At 35.8% G+C, this 22943-nt stretch overlaps 2 protein-coding genes across 2 annotated transcripts; both read left to right on the top strand.

Annotated features, from left to right (window-relative positions):
- The first annotated feature begins 10733 nt into the window (after window positions 1-10733).
- On the top strand, window positions 10734-12431 carry LOC106396681 (UDP-glycosyltransferase 84A2-like). The gene has a single exon (NM_001315569.1). It carries the CDS (start codon window positions 10772-10774, stop codon window positions 12263-12265), a length of 1494 nt encoding a protein of 497 aa, NP_001302498.1. The 5' UTR covers window positions 10734-10771; the 3' UTR covers window positions 12266-12431.
- A 6456-nt stretch (window positions 12432-18887) lies between these two features.
- LOC125587253 lies at window positions 18888-20195 on the top strand. Its single transcript, XM_048757477.1, has 2 exons — window positions 18888-19110; window positions 19195-20195. The coding sequence occupies exons 1-2, from the start codon at window positions 18888-18890 to the stop codon at window positions 20193-20195; spliced, it is 1224 nt and encodes a 407-aa protein (XP_048613434.1).
- The last annotated feature ends 2748 nt before the right edge of the window (window positions 20196-22943 follow it).

Raw genomic sequence — 22943 nt, 5'->3', positions numbered from 1 at the left:
GGAGAGAATTGAAAGTTGCGCTGAAACTTTAAGGGATGATTGATGTTCCAGTTGAGGCGGAACCTGATGAATTCTAAGCGCCCACTATTCTCTTCATTATACTCTATTTGACTGTATTGTTGATTCATTGCACGGGCGATGTTGAGAATGACCTCTCTGTTCATGAACTGGAAGGGAGTCCCTCGGATCTGAATCCAGAACGGGATGTAGTTGAAGAGATCCATATCCATCAGAGGAGCCCAACGATGAAGGACCAACATTCTCTCAACATACGTCCACGGACCCCGACGAATCACCGTTTCCATGGCTTCCTCAGATGGAAAGACATGTTTTGCTTTTATAATATATATAATTAATTTGTTAAATAAATCGATATATGAAATACATCTGATTTTAAAGGTTATATATTATTTCCACTACCTTTCCCTAGATTTTATTCTACTTCATGAATTACTCAATGTTTATATATATTCATAAAAGATAACATGTTATCTGCAAGATTGGACAAATGGTTTCTGAAGATAAACCCTTCACTTAGATCACATTTGTAAACAAGCTCTCTACCCATAAATTTTAACATTTGCACCCAAAAAAATTTCTCTACCCATAAATTTGTAAGAAAGATATGTGTTATTAATGTTGTCATAATTTATGTATTGTCTTATGCAAAAATAATTACGTTTATTTGATTAGTATAATTTTATTAGATAAGGAAAATACAATTTCAGTTATTTGAAATGTTTAAAACCGTTAACTTTGATGATTACCATACCATATTTGGTACGTACCACTTGATTTGTTTTACATTTTCTAAATTGATTTGTTCTACTTCTAAGCCAACCACATCTCTTCTGCTCCGTTTCAACCGTTTTCACATGTTTATTCGCGTATCATGTGGATCCATAAATTAACACGACATTTACAAAAATCGCAATTAAAAGTAAAAGAAAACTATATTCATGTGGTGATAAAAGGCAATCATGAAGCAAAACAAAACTCATTAATAGCTTTACGGTTGGTAGTAGCGCACTAGACTTGGAACTACCGAAACAAACTGGGTTTAGATGAAACTCAGCCACTTATTAGATAACCAACGGTATAACAACACGTCACCTTTTAATTTCGTAGAAGAAGAAAACATATATAAGTAGAGGTATTTAATTCGCCACGCCGGTCTAACTTGTTTTGTTACTTTCTTGTTTGATAATAATGTCCACTAACAGAATATTATTGTCCATAAGTATCTCAAATTAGTCAACTAGGGTCAATTTCACCATCGCTGGTTAGAAAAGTAGATACTCTCTCCCTTATTTTATATTTAAAGTTTTAGAGGAATTTTTTTGTTCGAAATAATTTGACTTTTTCAATTTTCTATGTAAAACTTATTACTAATTAATGCTAGATGACCAATGATACTATAGTTTCTATTTTATTATTGGTTAAATTATGATTAGGTAAACAATTAATAATGTTTTTGTTTAGAAAATTAAATGTTTTTAATCTATGTGCACAATCCTAAAGCGTCAAATATAGAAAAACTGAAGAAGTATTATTTTGGATGAAGCTAGACTTGAATTTTGAACGATACTATATTTTGGTGAATGGTGTGGTTCACTGGTTTTGCTATGCATTGTTGATGATTGTTCTCAAATCTGATGGAATACTCTTTTAAGTAACCAAAAAGCAAATAACTTTGTAGATATTATAAAAGTGCCATTAACCAGAAGCATGTATTAATATGGTATAGGAGTTTCAAGTTTGCTACCATTTAAATTTATTCAGTAAAAAAAGCAAAATTATTTCCAAAAGTCTATCTTCTCAGTCGTAATACCACATAAGTTTTATACTCAAAACTATACTAAAAACAAATATATTGGTTAAATAACTTTTATTTGGGCTTTGTTTTTCTTATATATTGTCAGCTAATTCCAAACTATCTCCGATGTATTTTGCTATTTTGTTTTTAAAATAGATAAATTTAAATTATAATAGAAGTAAAGTTTTATTCCATTGTATTCTTCTAAAATGGTAATCTTTAATTATAAACCAAAATAAAAATTGATATTTTTCTATTTTTAGAGAAAACAATGACAATCTCTACTTTACATAAAAAATATAGTTAGACTCGAGTGGATCTATTTTTAAATGCTATTATAAAAACAAATATAAAAGTTGATCTAAAATACAGAGAAAAAATAACAAAAGTATCATACATGAGGCCTGTCATTTGGATTAAAATTAAACACTACGGGTCTGACTGGTGACCATCCGAGAAACAAGAGGAACGAATAAAAAAAAAATGTGTACGGGAATAAAATAGCAGGAATGAAAATGAATGGTTGTTCCTTATCAAATTTAATAAGGAATAATTTTGTTCTTTAATTTTCTACAAAAAAGGGAATGAAAAAGAATAAGAGGGAATTATTATTCTTTGTGAATGGTAATTTTTTTAAAGAACGTTAGAGAATGCATTATTCCTCGCTGTTCCCTGATCACCATTCATACCCTACATCTAACGTTAGTTGCCAACTTCAAGTACGACGGACAGTGGCGGAGATATTGTAGTGGCATGTGGGTCAAATGAGTAAAAAAAATATTTACATGTATTTCTTGCATAAAAATCTTAAGAGTTAAGGTTGTTGACCCTTTCAAATGTACTTTTCAAGGATCCAAGTTTCAAATCAAAGTATTATTTTAGATGTCAATCCATTTCTAAGTAAGGGTTATTGGTTGTTGTATTTTAATGGATTTGAAAATCCGAACTAAATCTAGTGTTATTGGTTCTATGATTTTCAAATCTGTATTAAAATCATGTGTTATTGGTTTAGTGATTCATAAATTCTGTATCAAATCAAGTGTTATTCAATCGTACGGATTTACTAATATATTTGATTTTGTAATGGATTTGAATGGATTTGTTTGGATTTTTTAGTTAAAAATACAAAGATTCAAATCCGAAGGAAAACCTCCGGATTTGCATATTTTACTTGGATTTATAAATACTATATGGATTTCTAAATCAATCAAAATATATAAACCAATAACACCTTAAGTGTTTCAATTCAAAGAGAATTCAGGTTCATACTTAAGTTAAGTGCATTCAATGTAATGAAGTGATTCAATCAAGCTAACAAGATTCTAACACAACTAACTAGCAACTTTCAAGCAAATGGATAAAGGAGGAATCATGGGCATAGGAATTTGATTTCAGATGACTAAGATTTAATCTAAAATAGCAAGGTTTCAATCAACACATTCCCCTAAGTCTAGATAGCAATTCTAAGCAAGTTCTTTGTCAAGACAAAAGCTCATTTACTCTCATTGATCAAACATCAAATTCATTTGGTTTGTGTCAATCAAACAATCATTAAGAATGGATCATTCAACTTTCTAAACTCCCCTTTCATCAAATCCCTTTGGTAGGGTAAGCTAAGAGCATGTTGAGTTGGCTCAGACATTTCATCGAACACCTTCTAGGAAATGAAATGTCTAGAGTTCTAATCTAAAATGGACAACTCTAGATTAACATTAAGATCACTCAATCAAGCAAGGAAATATATTAATCTACTCTAAAATATTCTAGATCATCACTTAATCATCTTAATCATCCTAGCCCATGAATCCAAAGATGACTACTCACTCATTATCATGGTAGACACTAAATCATTAGTTGATCTAAGTCTAAACATGATTAATGATCAAAGCAATCAAGTAAACACAAGAAAATATGATCAAGATTAGATCTTTAACCTAAAAGTGGCTTTTTGATTAGATAGAAAACAAGATAAGATCCTAACATTAGGTTTAGAGAGTATTTATATGACTTCTAAGGTCTAGTGAGCTCAGTGAACAACCTGAAAGGCCCAAATAAAACATAAATTTTCTATCAGAAGAAGAGGAACGCCGCGGGTTCATTAGGTCGCTCCGCCAGGTCGCTCTGCTTCTAGAGCGGGTTCGTCACCTCGCTCCGGGACTTCACTCCAATATGCTTGCTTCATTTCTTCATATTGCGCGCGGGTTCATGAGGTTGCTCCACCAGCTCGCTCTTCTTCTAGAACGGGTTCGCCACCTCGCTCCGTCTTGGTCGCTCTGATTTTCGAAAGTCGTCGACGAGGTGTTGGTTCAAAGCGGGTGTGTAACCCCGCTTCAGGACGTTGCTCTGCCTTCGTTTCGTCTGGAGCGGGTGTCGTAGGTCGCTCCGGTGCTCTACTCGCTCAAACAACACTTTCCACTCCCTTTTTGATCCCAAATACTTCCAAGTACTTCTAAGAACTCCAATGGACACTCCAACACCTGATAAAGACTTATGCAATGCAAAAAGGAAACTAAAACTCATAATCCCTAATCTAAATGACCAAAACATGCAAGAATGAAGAGTTAAAACAATGCAAATGTGCAAGATATCAACTCCCCCACACTAGTCCTTTACTTGTCCACAAGTAAACTTTCAAGAGCCAAAGGGAGAGAGGTTTGAAAATGGGAACTCATAACCAAAAGAACACTTTCTAGCCATCAACCTAACATCATAGGGAAAACATAGAAAATAGCATGAGCAACTTTCTTAGTGCACTCTAGCTTCTCAAGGCATATCAAGACTCTTTTACCTCTACAGAAGCCACATTGTCATCCAACCAACAAGTTCCTTAGCCAACTCTCACATTCATTCACACACACACACAAGGTGAATTCTTGCAAATGAATATTTGATCTCAATCATTTGGTTTGGTGGGAAAAAGTGGTCTAATGTGAAGAAAAAATGGGTTTCAATTGCATCATTTATAGTGGCTCACACTCAAGAATAGGAGTAAGATCATTATGCAAAATTTATCTAAGAAAAAGAGCAATTCATGCATACAATGCTTGTTCTCATCATTCTACCCCTTTTCTAAGTAGCTTTAAGTTCTACCCTTCTTTTCTTTTTCTCCCAAACCCAAAATACTCTCACTTTCATCTCTCACCCAATGAACTCATTTCTTTCCTTTGATTTAACCAACTAGGTACTTGTTCTTTTGAATTTAAACTTTAGACTTAGCTCTCTTCTTTTTTTCCCCCACTCACTTATTGTTTCTTTGATTCTCTCTCTTTTTTTTTCTTTTTTTTTAGGAAGGGGTTATATTGATAATCTAGAGCTTTTTCTTTCTAACTTTCTTTGTCCCTAGGGGTTTCTTGCTTTAAACACTATTTTTGGTTCATCTCTTTCACTCAATCTCTCTCATTCCCAAGATCAAAAGAATTTAATCTCACAAACCCAACAACCATCGTAGGGGCTAACTCAAATGAAGTCCTAATGCTAGCCAAGATGAGAACAACCCCATTGTCGCTCCTAATACTCTCAAGATTTTGCACATGACATGCTATCAATAAAAGGCCTCATTCAAGTAAATTAATGTTGGCTTCAAAGAATGGTGAGGGTTAATGGGTATGGAGTGCCATTTGGGTTAACAAAGATTGGTACAAAAGAGAAAGATAACTCAAATGTGTATAATATCCATGATCAAGTATGCAAATGCCCATATGCAAGAGAGATTAAGTTCATTAAGCCTTAGTTCATTTGGAGTTGGTTTCAAGAACAATGTCAATCATTAAACAAGCAACAAGTTTCAAGAAGAGTTTTCAAGGCTCGAAGCTTACAAGTTTTTTTTTTCAAGAGATGCTTAAGCTACTTGATATGCTTGGCTAGGATGTTAGATTGAGTTCTAGACATGTGTCCTTTACAAGGTATTTCAATCCTAGTTTCTCATGCAAATGAATGCAACCTATATGATCCTAGATATCCAATCAATTTTTTTTTTTGGATTTTCTATGCAAATAGTTGTATGCTCTAGACTCAATCTTAAAAATGCAACTACATGCTTCTTTTTGTTGTTTTTTTTTTTTTTTGAAAATTTTCAAATTTTTTTGGATTTTCTATGCAAATATGTATCTACAATGCATGACATGAAACATTTTAAAATGATTAAATACTTGGTACCTCCCCCACACTTGAATCACACAGTCTCTGTGTGTCCAAGAGAGGAAGAGATACCGAAAAGAAAGTTAAATGAAAGCTAAACTGGTATATACAATGGTGAGGTGATGGAGTACATGTCTAAGCGTCCGGGGAAAAGGCCGTGGCCTCGTTTTCGGTTTCATCGGGGAAGGAAGTGAAGTATGCTTGAGGCTCGATGGGAACCTTCTCGTTGTCGGTTTCGTCATCGGTTGAGGCAAAGGAAGGAGACTTATTCCCAGAGTTGGATTTAGGAGCTTCGGGGTTTCGTGCCAGACGCAAGAGTTGGCGGGCAGTTAGGGGAGGTCCAAGGGCCAAAGAAGGGTTCGTGACAGGGTCAAAGGGTTGGGGTTGAGGAACTGAGGTATCTCTAGTTACAAAGTCTTAGAACTACATCCTCCCACTCCTCCTTTAACCAAAAGATCAGCCACTTTCTTCATGAATTGAGCTGAAGCTTCAGCTTGCCTTTTCACAGTCTTTTTAAGCTCCTTGTACTTGGTTTTTAGCTTGAAGATTGTTCTGCCCTCAGTCTTGTTCCATCTTTGAAGATTTCCAAGATTTCCAATGTGCTCATGAGCTTCACAGAGAGGGCCGTGAGGTAGAGCTGTTGAGCGCTGAGTAAAGTGGTAGCGAGGAGGGCCATATATGGGGGTAGCAGATTCCCCTTGTGTAGCAGCACTTGTTCCAGCTCTTACTCCACCTCTTACTCCACCCTTCTTTCTTCTAGGAGCAGTCACAAGATCAATGGGGCCATGTGATCCAAAGAATTCTGCTTCAACTATGTTGAAGTGGATAATTCTCGGCTTCTCTATGCATGTGAGCTCTCTATTTGGAAGCAGCAACTCAACCATATTATACTTGAGAAAGTATGTGTAGATAACTTTCTCATGATATCTCCCACCAATGTAAGTAGCAATCCTCAAATAAGGAGCATCAATGAATGATGGTCATTTGGCATCATCCCCTAAGTTCACACTTTGTGCTATCAGCAGTGGAGTTATCAAACCACCAATTCCAAACTGAGGAGATGAATCACTTGTAGTCCAAACCCAATCCTTGTAGTACATGAGGCGCTCCACAAAGAGGCCAACCATTCCAAAGTCTTTGAAGATGTCAGTTGTAGGAAACTTCATCTCATCAGTCTCCTCAAACTCCTCAAGCTTTTCAGGTGTGACATTATCTCTAACAGCTTGGTAGAGTAACCTCAACTCTTCTTCATTGACTGTCCCTGGCTCCTTGCGACGGTAGAGTGTGTGGACGAGTATCATGTGAAGATAGCGCACTGCTGGATGTCTAATGGCTGAGTTCTTGTCATGACCAGTAGCATGCGGATTGCCACTTATCACTCTCCAAACACCTTTAAGGAGCTTGTTGAATCTTGGGAGAGTTGGATCTTCATTGTCCTCAAGCCCCATCATTGCTCCTATGTCTTTGAAACTCATGTAATGAGTCTTTCCATTGACCTTAAACTTAATCTTGCCCCACCCTTGTCTCACATGCTCAATTTCATGGAAAGTAGCTTCAAGAGTTGCAAGGAACTGACATGAAACTTCTTTATAAGTAGGATAGGCCATGGAATAGAAGCTCTCCATCTTCATGTGTTGCAGCATTGTCCTAACATCTCCTTCGATTCCTAGCTCTTCTATCATCTTGGTGTCAGCGAAGCGTGTTGGAACCCAAGAAACACCATTAAACAAGTGATGATATAGCTCATCAGCTGTTGGTGTCTTGCTCTTGTCTCTATCAAGAGCAATCCCCTGTTCTTTAGACATCTTGGCTTTCTTTGAAGGAGCTGGCTCTTCTCCTCCTTCATCCCTAGCAGAAGATGCCACAGCTTTACCCTCTCTCTTCTCTCTTTCTTTTGCCTTCTTCTCAGCTAGAACTTGTTGCCTAGATGTTCTCTCCACTCCTCGTTGACTTGGCTCAGAAGGTTCTAGGGGATTTTCCCTAAGTGCAGTTTCCCTCTTTGCAGTTGCTGCCTTCTTAGCCTTCATATCTGTTTTGTTTGTTTTTGTCATTGTACCTTTAACATTCAAACCTTGGTAAAGTATTAGCAAGAGGTACAAAAGATGAGTAAAAATGAAGTTGCAAATGTGAATTCAATCAATTGAATAATAAGCTTTAGGCAAGACTATCACATTGCAACATCAATAGAGAACCAGGTCTAAGAGATAGAGTTATAAACAAAGAATCAAGTTCCTCAATGTTCTCAAGCATGAAAATGGCAATTAAGTGTTTTTCATTGAACAATTGTGCTCTAAATTGAGAGAACTTCCTAAGCAAACTCTAAAACATCCCAATACCTCAACCCAAACAACATTCAAACTCAATGTGGACAATTTCGAAAATTTCCAAATCTCAAAAACCCTAATTTTCCAATTTCGGAATCAACTCAATTCTACCATGAAATTAGCAACCCAACATGATATATAAGTTTTTCCTAGTCAAATTCACAAGAATCAAGCAATAAGCTAAATTCTAGTTTTAATTTCTAGAGTTTATGAACCCACAAAATTCATCTTTGAATCTCCATACCTTGCTTGGATTAGAATGAAAAGATGAACTGAATTAAGAAAATAGACTATAGGGGCGAAAGCTTGGATTCAGAAACAAGAATGAGCTGATTTGGTTAAGATTAGAGTGAGTTATGGGGTTTTTGGAGTTGGGAAATTTGAGAGAGTGTGGTTGTGTTTAGGGGAAAAGAGAGGAAAACAGGAGAGAGAGAGACACGTGAGCGGGGTAGGGTTAGGGTGAAGTCAGGTCGGGTCGTCGGGTATGGGTCGGGTCGTCGGGTTTCAGATCAAGAAATCATACCTGGGTGGTTGTGGAGCGACTTCGGTACCTCGCTGTGAGGGCTCGCTCTGAAACCGTCGACAGGTTCTTCGAGTGGTGGCGCGACTTCGATACCCCGCTGCCATACCCCGGCAACGGCGTCAAATTTGAAATGGACTTTTCAAGGGTCCAAAGTTCAAATCAAAGTAGTATTTTAGATGTCAATCTATTTCTAAGTGTTTCAATTCAAAGAGAATTCAGGTTCATACTTAAGCTATGTGAATTCAATGTAATGAAGTGATTCAATCAAGCTAACAAGATTCTAACACAACTAACTAGCAACTTTCAAGCAAATGGATAAAGGAGGAATCATGGGTATAGAAATTTGATTTCAGATGACTAAGATTTAATCTAAAATAGCAAGGTTTCAATCAACACATTCCCTTAAGTCTAGATAGCAATTCTAAGCAAGTTCTTTGTCAAGACAAAAGCTCATTTACTCTCATTGATCAAACATCAAATTCCTTTGGTTTGTGTCAATCAAACAATCATTAAGAATGGATTATTCAACTTTCTAAACTTTCCTAACATCAAATCCCTTTGGTAGGGTAAGCTAAGAGCATGTTGAGTTGGCTCAGACATTTCATCGAACACCTTCCGAGCAATGAAATGTCTAGAGTTCTAATTTAAAATGGCCAACTCTAGATTAGCATTAAGATCACTCAATCAAGCAAGGAAATATATTAATCTACTCTAAAACATTCTAGATCATCACTTAATCATCCTAATCATCCTAGCCCATGAATCCAAAGATGACTACTCACTCATTATCATGGTAGACACTAAATCATTAGTTGATCTAAGTCTAAACATGATTAATGATCAAAGCAATCAAGTAAACACAAGAGAATATGATCAAGATTAGATCTTTCACCAAAAAGTAGATTTTTGATTAGATAGAAAACAAGATAAGATCCTAACATTAGGTTTAGAGAGTCATTAGGTTTAGAGAGTATCTATATGACTTCTAAGGTCTCGTGGGCTCAGTCAACAACCTGAAAGGTCCAAATAAAACATAAATTTTTGATTAGAAGAAGGGGAACGCCACGGGTTCATTAGGTCGCTCCGCCAGGTCGCTCTGCTTCTAGAGCGGGTTCGTCACCTCACTCCGGGACGTCGCTCCAATATGCTTGCTTCATTTCTTCATATTGTGCGCGGGTTCATGAGGTCACTCCACCAGGTCGCTCTGCTTCTAGAGCGGGTTTGCCACCTCGCTCTGTCTTGGTCGCTCTAATTTTCGAAAGTCGTCGACGAGGTGTTGGTTCAGAGCGGGTGCGTAACCCCGCTGCGGGACGTCGCTCTTCCTTCGTTTCGTCTGGAGCGGGTGTCGTAGGTCGCTCCTGTAGCCCGCTCCAGTGTTCTACTCGCTAAAACAACACTTTATACTCTCTTTTTGATCTCAAATGCTTCCAAGTACCTGTAAGAACTCCAATGGACACTCCAACACTTGATAAAGACTTATGCAATGCAAAAAAGAAACTAAAATGCATAATCCCTAATCTAAATGACCAAAACATGCAAGAATGAAAAATTAAAACAATGCAAATGTGCAAGATATCACCTTTGTAAAATACAAATGTTGTCAGTTTGATCCATGTATTTTTTTGTATATATTGTGGACATGCGGGTAGGACCGTAGGATGAACGTTAACGTTCAATCGTTTGGACCTAAATGTGGTCATACATACAAAGAAAAAATGATCGAATATTCCTTAACACGACATGGAATACAGTAATACAGAGGTAACGTTACACTGACATGTCTCTTCTTTGGTTAATAAAAAGAACATATCTTCTTTTGTTTTCAAAATGTAAATAATCGAGAAACTAACGAGTGTCAAATTATCCACGTCACCTTCTTTGTCTTGTATTTAAGCATATCCCTTGACATGTCACATACTTGAGAAGGATAAAAAAAAACAGAGCACACAGAAGAGAACCCCTTTTTGAAGGATGGAACTATCATCTTCTCCTTTACCTCCTCATGTTATGCTTGTATCCTTCCCAGGACAAGGCCACGTTAATCCACTTCTTCGTCTCGGCAAGCTCTTAGCTTCGAAGGGTTTACTCGTCACTTTTGTCACCACAGAATCATGGGGCAAAAAGATGCGAACCGCCAACAAGATTCAAGACCGAGCCCTCAAACCTATCGGTAAAGGTTATCTCCGGTTCGATTTCTTCAACGATGGGCTCCCTGAAGACGACGATGCAAGCAGAACCAACTTAACCATCCTCCGACCACAACTCGAGCTGGTCGGACAACAAGAGATCAAAAACCTCGTGAAACGTTACAAGGAAGTGATGAAACAGCCCGTGACGTGTCTCATCAACAACCCTTTCGTCTCTTGGGTCTGTGACGTAGCCGAAGATCTTCAAATCCCCTGTGCTGTTCTCTGGGTCCAGTCTTGTGCTTGCCTAGCTTCTTATTATTATTACAACCACAAGCTTGTCGACTTCCCGACCGAAACAGATCCCAAGATCGATGTCCAGATCCCGTGCATGCCTGTCTTGAAACACGACGAGATCCCTTCTTTCATCCATCCTTTTTCACCTTATTCGGGTTTAAGAGAAGTGATCATTGATCAGATCAAACGTCTTCACAAGCCTTTCGCTGTTCTCATCGATACTTTCTACTCCTTGGAGAAAGATATCATCGACCACATGACAAACCTCTCTCGCACCGGCTTTGTCAGACCGCTCGGACCGCTTTACAAAATGGCCAAAACGTTGATTTGTGATGACATCAAAGGAGATATGTCTGAGACGAGGGATGACTGCATGGAGTGGTTAGACTCGCAGCCTGTTTCGTCCGTTGTTTACATCTCATTTGGTACCGTGGCTTACGTGACACAAGAACAGATCAGCGAGATTGCGTTAGGCGTTTTAAACGCTGACGTTTCGTTCTTGTGGGTGATAAGACAACAAGAACTAGGTGTAAACAAAGAGCGACATGTTCTGCCTGAAGAACTCAAAGGGAAAGGTAAAGTCATTGAATGGTGTTCACAAGAGAAAGTCTTAGCTCATCCTTCTGTGGTTTGTTTCGTGACTCATTGTGGATGGAACTCAACGATGGAAGCTTTGTCTAGTGGAGTCCCAACGGTCTGTTTTCCTCAGTGGGGAGATCAAGTCACCGACGCTGCTTACATGATCGACGTGTTCAAGACGGGAGTGAGGCTTAGCCGTGGAGAGACGGAGGAGAGGGTGGTGCCTAGGGAGGAAGTAGCGGAGAGGCTGAGAGAAGTTACGAAAGGAGAGAAAGCGACGGAGCTGAAGAAGAATGCTTTAAAATGGAAGGAGGAGGCGGAAGCGGCCGTGGCTCGCGGTGGTTCGTCGGATCGGAATCTTGATGAGTTTGTGGAAAAGTTGGGCGTGAAACCTGTGGCTAAACAGAACGGAAGTCTCAATCAAAACGGAAGTATTCAAAAACTTTTATTGCAAAAGTCATAAATGTGTTTTGTATTATCTGTTGTTTGTTTTCTGCAAATCCTGATAATTGTGTTTGTTTGTATGCTCCCTCCGTTCTTTGTTCTCGTTTTTTTTTTGTATGGGTTTGGGGAGACTAGTTATCCTTCTTGAATAAATGTTAGATCACGACTTGTGTTCTTAAGATTAATTAGTTTGTTTATTTTTAAATTCGGAAATATATTTTGTATATGATTTATGTGGATGCACAATTGCACACTAAAATTAAGAAGAGTCGGTGTTTTTTTTTTTTTGGAAATTAAAAGAAAAATAACAGTTACTTAATAATAGTCGGTCTGCACACATAAGACAATTTTGTAAGCGAAATCAAAACTTGAGAGATCATATGTAAGGTGATATACAAAAAAATTGTTTAGGAATAGTTTGATTGGTGACTGCCTTAAAATTTTGTGAGTTTACAAAACATCTAAAAAGTGAAAAGTAATTATAAATACTGGTTTTGCTTATTATTTCTATAAAAAATATGTATTAATATATTACTTCCACAATTCACAACTTTGAATACTCAGAATCTCAGATAACCAAGGATTATGTATGTATCCTCATCGTCTCGAATATTTCGACGTTAACAAACTCAGACAGACAGAAACACGTGTTGGATAGTATCTGCATGGGGTTGAAAATATATGAGTGTGACTGTATTAGAGTAAATGTTTTGGAGCAAAAGTATTTTACTCAGAATTCAGCTGAAAGATTACCAATCAGATAAAAAATTATTCTTTTATTTTTATTCTAGACACTGTTGAAAAAGCGGAAAAAGTACCCTGAACTTTACTCTTGATTTGGGAGGTAGAATATATTAACGCTAATTACTGTTGCTTTTGTCCTTTTCCACCTTTTATATTTTCCTCTCATTTTTATTTTTCAATTTACTCCACTTTATTCTCATAATTACCGGTCACAAACTATATTTTTACCTGATTGTGTATACGTTTTTTGTTTTGCTCGTGTATACGTTAGTTTTCTTAAAACATACTAAGAGATAATACAACTCGTGTGTAATTAAAGCTTTATTTAATTTTATCAGCTGTAGATTGTTAAGTTTGACTAATAACGACTATTGAAATTTTCTCACAGGCACGTAGGAATCATATGCACCAATAGATTATACAGTGTATGTTCGTTAGGTCCGTGAGTAAAATAAAGTGCACACAGCTTTTTGGAAACTACAAAAAGGAAGATTAGAGGATTCCGCATCGACCAATAATAATAATTATATGAAAAAATAATAATTATTATTATATAGCATTCATTGTGGACGGGAGAAGATAGAACTCTTAATTACAAAGCCTCGTCGCCTATTAGTAAGCCACTGCATATTTTAGCCGATTCACTGCTGGAGTATAACATTGGTACTCGGACCCGTTATCTATCGACATGGGGGGCACTGTTACATTTAATGCTGTAACAGGTGAATCATTGCATTCTCCGTTAAAAGCTAAGCCATACGGTTTTAGCTAGTGTCGTTGTGCGTTTAGTACTATTTTGATGAATTGAATTATTGCCTCAAAAAGATCAGTTCATCTTTTATTGGTAGACAAAGCGGTCCAAATCGAAGTCATAATAAGAAATACATCCAAGAGGGGAGGTGTTGTGGTAAGTAAGATGTGTGGTATGTGTGGCAGAAAAAAATGTGGCAGGTAGGCAAAACCTGCGTCATATGCAATTTCTAGAATGATTCATTTTAAAACGCAAACGTTATACCACCCCCTTGGTGGTAAGTAGAATGTGTGGCCAAAAACAATGTGGTAGGTTGGGAAAAAAATTTAAGTCATAGTCGATTTCTTAAATTACGTACATCTCCTACCAAACAAGCCACGTCAATTATTGATAAATGAATTTATGAAGATTTTCAAAACATTTGTTATATTATATAGATTTGTGAATTATGACACTTGTAAACTCTGTTATTGTTGATTTTAAATTTTATTCAAAAGTACTGTCATTTAGATAGTTCGGTTTCATAATCGATTGGTCTGATTATGTAATTTCACAAAATCATATATAACTGTAATATGAATATCATATCAGTTTATATATAAAATGCATTTTTAAAAATACTATAAAATATTTTTTTTTTAATTCAAGAAGTTCAATACTGAATCTTATAATATTTTTGGCCTAAAGATAAGATCCGGTTGCTAAATCCCTTCCATTGCTCTGCTAAAACTCGAATATGGTACTTTTTCTGAAACACTCGAATATGGTACTTATATCTTTAAGGTATAAGGTTTTACCAGTAAAAATAATAGCTCCTAGTAATACAATAGATTATTATCTACTGGATCTCTGGATATATATATTTCTTTTGTAAATATAACGAATTTATAACATATTTACATTTTGTAATTTTTGTATTTTTTGGCTGACATTATAAAGATAAACTAGATTATGAACCGTGATTTAAAAGAGCATAAACAATTTCTTAACAAAATGTAATTTACAAAATTAATATGTTGTAACATTGTTATTTTAGTTTATTTGAAAACTATATAATTATATTACTTTCTAATGTAATTGTATAAAATATGAAATTATATAATATATTACTTAATTTGTTTTTCAATTATTTCATCCCCGCTTTATTATGAATTTTTAATAAAATCTCAGTAATTTGCTTGATTAGTTATGTGATATACATTTTGATATAAATAAAATAATCTATTAATTTAATTTATTTCATATTAAATGAAATCATTTTATAATATGTAAACCTGCTAAAAATAGTTATAAAAACTTATTAAAAAGGTAAGATCTAATGTTAGATATTTTTTGAACATGTGTTGTTTGGAAACATATATAGTAGTATAATGTTATTTTCCATAATTATTCTTAATAAAGATCTAATTTTTTATTATTACTAATAACATTTAATGTATTATAATGTATCATTAAAGGTTAGGTCTAAATAAATGTTTCTGTTTTACTAAGAGAGATGGTTATAACAATTTCGAAATATTATGAAAGTATAACCATGGCAAAATTTAAGGGCGGAAGTATTAATGATATAGGGTATGTTTAACATTATAATGGAGATATGTATTTAACTTATAAAATTACAAAAAAGGTTGGGTCCAAAAAAAGATTATGTTTTAGCAAGAGAGATATTACAAAAAAAGTTGGTTCAACAGAGAGGATCCTTTTTAATAAGAGAGATGCAAAAATGTTGAAAACTAAAAATACAATGAAATTATAACAACAAAACCATAAGTTACTAGGCATTACAAATACATTGTGTGTAGATGAAATACTCATCCGAAAACATCAACATTGAAGAAAACGTTTTTGCCTCTACTGAAATTATCATGCAATCTGGAGTCTTCATCCTTTTTGCCAAAAATGATCATTAGCGAAACTAACCTCAAATTCTCTTCTCAAACAAAACCGCAGCGTAAGTAAATTCCATGGTTTAAATGGATTTGGTTGGCACAAAGGGTCACTCAGTCTCAGTGTTTTTTTTTTCATAACATGGTTGATTATCCTACATACACTATCCGGATGATTGTGGATACATAATTAGATAGTGGAAACAAAGCTATGTATTTTGTGGGAAACGTCAGAAATCAAACCATAATCTCTTTTGGATATAGCGTATTTCTACTAATTCACAGTCTAGTAACGTAAACGAAGGACCCTTTGGCTTGAATGTTACTCCTGATTCAGAGACGGACATACAAAAAGAACATTTAAACATTGGCTACAGACATCATTTTTTATTTGTAAGACTTATAAAGCTTATATAGCAAAATATCATTTTATTAGTAATTTTATTTGATACGTTAATCTAGTTAGACCCAAACTACAACAAAATACTTGTGAAACTTCATTTTATAATAATAAATTTAATTTTAAAATTAGTCATTTCCAACTATATCTATATGACACTATTTAAATTCTGTCGTTTTCTTTTATTTACTTTCTCTTTGTATGTTATAGTTTAATTATTTTATAATGTACTGTAATAAAAAATATTAGTTATTTCCATCTATATCTATATTTGATTAATTCTTTCATTTTTTGCGTGTTTCTACTAATTCATAGTCTAGTAATGTAAACGAATGATCCTTTGGCCTGAATATTACTCCTGATTCAGAGCCGGGCATACAAAAAGAACATTTAAACATTGGCATAGGACATCATTTTTTTATTTGTAAGACTTAAAGAGCTTATATAGCAAAATATCATTTTATTGCTAATTTTATTTGATATGTTAATCTAATTAGGACCCAAATTACAACAACATACTTGTGAACTTTATTTTATAATAATAAATTTAATTTGAAAATCAGTTATTTCCAACTATATATCTATATGACACTATTTAAATTCTATTTTCTTTTATTTACTTTCTCTTTGTATGCTATAGTTTATTTATTTTATAATGTACTGTAATAAAAAATATTCTTAAACATAAAACATTATTGATATCTTTGGAATGTTTTTTTGATTATTTTATGTATTCAAAAACTGAAAGTAAGAGATATTAATAGAAGGAGACATGAGATAAAGAAGAAGGGGTGATAAAAATGGGGACTTTATTCTCAGACGCCCTTATTGGAAAATATCTATTCTCCATATTCTCTCTCTATTCTCAATACCCTTTTGTATTTGCAAACCCTATACTAACCTTCCATTTATTTATTATATATCATCCACCTCATAACATTTATATCTTGAATTAAATAAATCAACCACCATCATGGCCCACAAACAATCTTAACCAATGAAATTGAAGATGACCCCACATGTCTTCACTCTCCCACTGCTCCTCGTACGTACAGCTCTTCTTCTTCATTCTCCATAGACGATTTTGAAGCTTCTAAAACAGGTATTTAAAGTCCGTTTTTGATGAATTTTTTAAAGAAATATCATTTAATATAGCATATATCAAGGATTATGTTTAAAATATAAGATTTCATGAAAAAATTGAGATTTTAAGGACGATTTTGAATACTGTGTTAGTTGATTTTAGGTATATTTTATGTACTTTTCTGATTAAATGTTTTAAAAAATATCATTTAAATGTAGTGTATATGATAGGTAATGTTAAAAAATGTACTCATGAAACTATGTTTATGAGTTTTGGATGGAGATATATATATATATATTTAAGTCTGTTTTTGATGATTTTTATTTGTTTAATTCTTTTTAATCTCATTAAGATAGAGTAAATATCCGAACAAATTCGTCTTTAATAGTTTATTAGTTAGTGGAAGGACAATTTCTGGGTATTACAAAGATAACTAGTTTTACTAAGAAAAAATGGTTTTACTGGTATTACTGATATTACTATGTTTACAAGTTCTACTAGTATTACGGGTATTACTATGTTTGTAGATTTGAAAGAACTAGTATTAGCGAGAGAAGACTGTAGGGTGTGAGAATTAAATCTTTGCCTTAATATTGATAATTTTTATGATAATTCTATTTTATTTCAGGAAAAATGCAAAATTCGCATTGCACAATCATTTGTTTTGATTACGGGGGATATTATATGAAGGATGGGGCTGAAATAAAATGGATATCGGGAGATGGTGAAGGAGAAGATGAAATTCACACGATTGTGTTGAAAAAATCAGTGGAGGAGGTGACATACACTTGTTTGGTTGAGCGTATTTTCAGAAAGATCAAGGTAGATGAATCTAAGATGGAAGCGAGGATTAGTTACTTCCCAATGGTGTTGAATTCGAACAAGCCATCATATATCTGGAATGATGAAGACGTGTTTGGATATTTACTGCAAATAAATCATGAGCAGTGTAGAAGTGTTCTACATGTGGAGTTCAGCAATGATATATACAAAACGAATGAAGAAGTGCAACTTTCAGAAGATAATGATGAAACTGATGCCTATGCCGGTCTATCCGATAGAGAGGCTACTGATAGAGAGGCTCTTGATACAGAGGGTGGTGAAGAATATGGTACTGATGAATATGGTACTGAGAGAGATGGTAATGATGGTGTGCTCACATTCTACGAAGATGTTGAGATGCATAAGAATTTAACCAAAAGAGATGAGCATGTGTTTGGAGATACAGAAGTAAGACCATCAGTTGAAGTCACACCTGTTGTTTATAAGACTCGGGATGATGGTATGGATTTGGTTTTAAACCAAGAATTTAGATCTAAGGAGGAAGCACAAGTTCATATTCAGATGGCTTCTCATCAGAAATGTTTTGAGTATGACATAATTAAGTCGAACAGAGTGAGGTATGTGATAAAATGCCGAGGAGCGAAAGACGGCTGCAAGTGGTTTGTGCGAGTTGCAAAGCTAGTGAACTCAGATCGTTGGACGGTTAGAAGTTACATCAAGCAGCATACATGTTCTGTTGTTACGACAAGAACACTGTCTAATAGAAGGAGAGGCACACCACAAATCGTTGCGGCTATGTTGGCTCAAGATTATCCCGGTAGTTTTGACACACCAGTTCCCAATACTCTGATCGATTTGGTTCATCGCAGGATTGGTGTGCAAGTATCATACCCAACAGCATGGAGAGGAAGAAGACAAGCTGCTAATGAAGTGTGAGGAAGTCCAGAAGAGAGCTTTTCTTTATTACACAGTTACATGTACATGCTCGAAAAGATGAATCCTGACACTGTAACTCGTGTGGTAGTGGATGAGGCCAACAAATTTAAGTATCTGTTTTTTACCTTGGGAGCTTGCATAGAAGGGTTCAGCGCAATGAGGAAAGTCCTCATTGTGGATGAAACACACCTCAAGAATGTTTATGGTGGAGTTCTACTTGTTGCGGCTGCTCGGGATCCTGATCATCACACCTACCCAGTTGCTTTCGGTGTCGCAGATGGTGAAAAAAATGATAGCTGAATGTGGTTTATGGAACAGTTGAAATCAGTGATAGGAGATGTCCCGGGATTGGTATTTCTTTCAGATAGAAACAAAAGCTTGATCAATGCAGTAGGTGCAGTGTTCCCTCAGGCCGCTCATGGGTATTGTATATGGCATTTGTCTCAAAATGTTAAAGGCCACGTCCGTAACCACAGAGACACTTGTGCATTTAAGTTTATGGAGTGCGCACACGCTTATACAGTGGCTGAGTTCTTGAACCTTTATGATGCTTTTCGCAGAAGGTATCCTTCTGCAGCAGAGTATCTTGACAAAAATGTTGAAGTGAGGAAATGGGCTAGATGTTACTTTGAAGGAGATATGTACAATGTTGACACCACCAATTCAGTGGAATTTTTTAATGGTGTAATTAAGGAAGCAAGAAAGTTCACCTTGCTACCAATGTTTGATGTCATCATTGCAAAAATGGCTGAATGGTTTAACAAACATAGGAAAGAGGCAGCTGAGATACCACCTACACTAAAGCTTGTGCCTATTGTGGAAACGGAAATGTCCAAAAGATGTGTTGATGGAGGGTTTCTTGAGGTTGATGAGTTAAACAGTTTCCATCTTGAATACAGTGTGAAAGGTAGTGATGGGAAGGTTTATACTGTTGATATGGCTATGTTGACTTGCAGCTGTGAGCAATTTGATAAAGACAAATACCCATGTGTTCATGTTGTAGCTGCTGCCACATTCATGACTGATAAAACGGGAAGGAAACTCCATTTATCTGAGTATTGTAGTAAGTATTATTGGGTTGAGCTATGGGCTTTGGCTTATCACAGGACAATATATCATGTTCCTCATATGTCTGATTGGGTTATACCAGAAGAAGTTAGAGCACTGAAAGTACTTCCTCCGGATTATGATGTCAAGAAAGGAAGACTACAACAAACAAGGTTTCCATCAGCAGGAGAATCTCGTGGAAGAGGAAAAAGAGGCAAAGGGAGTGGCAGAGGGAGGGCCAAAGGCACGGGCAGAGCCAGAGGAGAAGGTATGGCATCATATTTTGAATGTGGAAGTGTTTCGGGTTCAGGTGTTTGATTGTGTTATTTGGACTACTAGGATTACTGATATAACTATGTGTTATTTGGACTACTAGAATTACTGGTTTTATTATGTGTTATTTGGATTACTAGGATTACTGATATAACTATGTGTTATTTGGACTACTAGAATTACTGGTTTTATTATGTGTTATTCGGACTACTATGGTTACTAGTATTACTAAATGTTATTTGGACTACATATGTATTAGTAGCAATATTTATGTTTAGTATATAAAACCAATATATTTTCATGATTATTATCAATATCGTAGACTAGTTACTTAGTAAATATATATTAAAACTATTTTTAATGATTATTTCAACAGTTTAAGAAAAACCTTTTCAGTTTTCCAAAAACTTCTCTTAACTTTTATTGTTAGTGTGTGAATGGTTAGGCCATAGTAAGGAAAATCTAAAAAAATAAGTATTCCTGGCAAATATTTGATGAAAATGTCTCGTTTAATGATAAGCATAGTGCAAAAGCATCGGTTTTACTACTAAAAAGCACATTTTCTCATGGTTTTACTAGATAAACGTAAAATTTCTCAAAAAATTACTATGTGTAAGGTAGTATTACTAAGTCCTTGAAACTTACCAAGAATTACTAAGTGTAATCAAAATATAATATCAAAATATATGATAGCTGCACGTTTTACATGTGCACTTTTTATCCATGCACGTTTTACATGTGGCTTGCATTTTACATGTAAATAGTTTTTAATTATTTAGTCAATTGGAGTATTTTTCCAAATTTTTTGAAGTATTTTTCCAAATTTTTGAGTAGAATTTCCCCTGTAATTTCGAGTTACCACACCTATTTTCCAAAAACATACAACAACCAGAAACATAACATAACATCCAAAAGCAGAAACATAACATCCTAACAAGTTCAAGAAAAACATTTTAGGCAGAAACATAACATCCTAACTTAAATAATACATACATAACATAAACATTTTAGGCCTTCGTTTTAAGCTTCTTCTTTGGCACTTCTAGCTCATCAGTCTTTCCCTCAGTGAAAGGAGACTGCACCCACCGTGATGGTTCACATTTTCTCTTCTCCGGCAGCGGCGTACATGGCTTCAATGTAGCAGCAGTCTTCTTCGGCCTGCCTCTCTTCTTAGGTGCACCATCAACTTTATTTTTCTCTGCTTTAGCTTTCTTTTTTGCAGGTGTGGCTGCTTCCTTGGTCGGACTTTCCTCCTCACTGCCTTTGTAAACGACCATGTACCAGCTTTGCTTTTCTTCTTCAGTGTATATCACATGCGTGGCTTCTTCTTCGGTGGTTTTTTCCACCTTTTCCACTGTTTTTTCAGGTTCTGCTACCAATTCCTCAGCATTTTCTTGTGTCTTTTCTACTTCTTCCTCAGCGGGACTCTCCACAGGATTCTCATCATTTTTTTCAGTATTTTCTTGTGGCTTTTCTACTTCTTCCTCATCGGGACTCTCCAGAATTTCTTCCTCCTCCTCAATTTCCCTCCACAATTTTTCAGCTTGCACTGCACATCTCTCCTTCAACCTTGCGAGTTCCTCTTCCTCACTGGGTCTAGCAAACTGGAAAAATTTCTCTGGTGATGAATGGACTAGTTTCCTTGCGGCTGCTGCCTTAGTCCTACCAAGTGGTGGTGTAGGAGTTTCCTTGGGTTCTTTCTCACCTTCTTTCTCACCATCTTGGACCCGCTTCTCTTGCTCGTCCTCAGCCTCTTTCTCACAATCTTCACGCGGCTGCTGCTTCTCTTGGACCTCTTTCCCTTGCTCTTCCTCAGCCTTTTGCTCTTCCTCAGCCTCTTGCTCAGTCTCTTGCTCAGTCTCTTGCTCAGCCTCTTCTTTTTTATCTGTCGTGCTCTCTTCTTTTTCTTCCTCACCAGTGTCTTTATCCTTTCCTTTAGCTCTATCATAATTTTCCTCAGCAGCCGTTTTATCCAACCCTTCAGGTCTACCACAATCCATATTATCCCACTGTCCAAAATCCATATCTTCACCATAATTGTTCTCTTCAGCCTCATTTTCCTTGCTCTCAATAGAAGTTAACCTAACTTCTATTTTCTTAGCCCTCTTTCTCAACAGTTGCTGGTTCCTTTCAAGTTCACTCATCCTCCAGTCCATAACTTCCAACTTTGTCTCCACCGATGACAATAGACCAGAAAATCCTTTATCCATAAACGCCAAAATCCTCTCTTCCAGACCATTTAAACTCGACTCCAAACCAGAATTAGAAGATGAACCTCCTACAAACGTCACCTTTTCTTTGTCTTTCTGCTTTGTAAACACTCGTGCACCAGTATCTTGCTCATAAAGTTCTTTCCACCAAATTTTCTTCTCCTTCACAACTAACCAGTGGTTCCATGTATCACTTGCGCTACCCTCAGGATTATGCTCTGGCTCCTCATCAATGATGCGAGCCAACAAAGTTTCCTCACCCAGAGTTGGAACCAACACACTGTTAATAACCTGAAATAAAAAACAATCAGTAAGATTCTGATTCGGAGAAAGAGAAAGAAAATATTCAATCAGCAGAGCCGCTCACTCAGACTAATGGCCTCGGCTACGCCTTCTCCCATCCCATTAGTCTTCCTTCTCTACACTGAAAAGAAGCCCATGCCTAAAGTAAAGAGAGAACTAGGTTGTGGAACCTTCTACACCAGTTTATATTCTTCTAGTTTCTACTAAAAAGTATATATACATATACCTTTGTTTTTCCAAGAGCAGGATATATATCTTCTAAAGGATAACCCTTCATGCT

This window comes from Brassica napus, chromosome C5 (assembly GCF_020379485.1).
Source record: "Brassica napus cultivar Da-Ae chromosome C5, Da-Ae, whole genome shotgun sequence".
In the NCBI taxonomy this organism is placed as follows: domain Eukaryota; kingdom Viridiplantae; phylum Streptophyta; class Magnoliopsida; order Brassicales; family Brassicaceae; genus Brassica; species Brassica napus.
The sequence above is the reverse complement of the archived record's forward strand: the minus strand, read 5'-3'. Positions and strand labels throughout refer to the sequence as shown.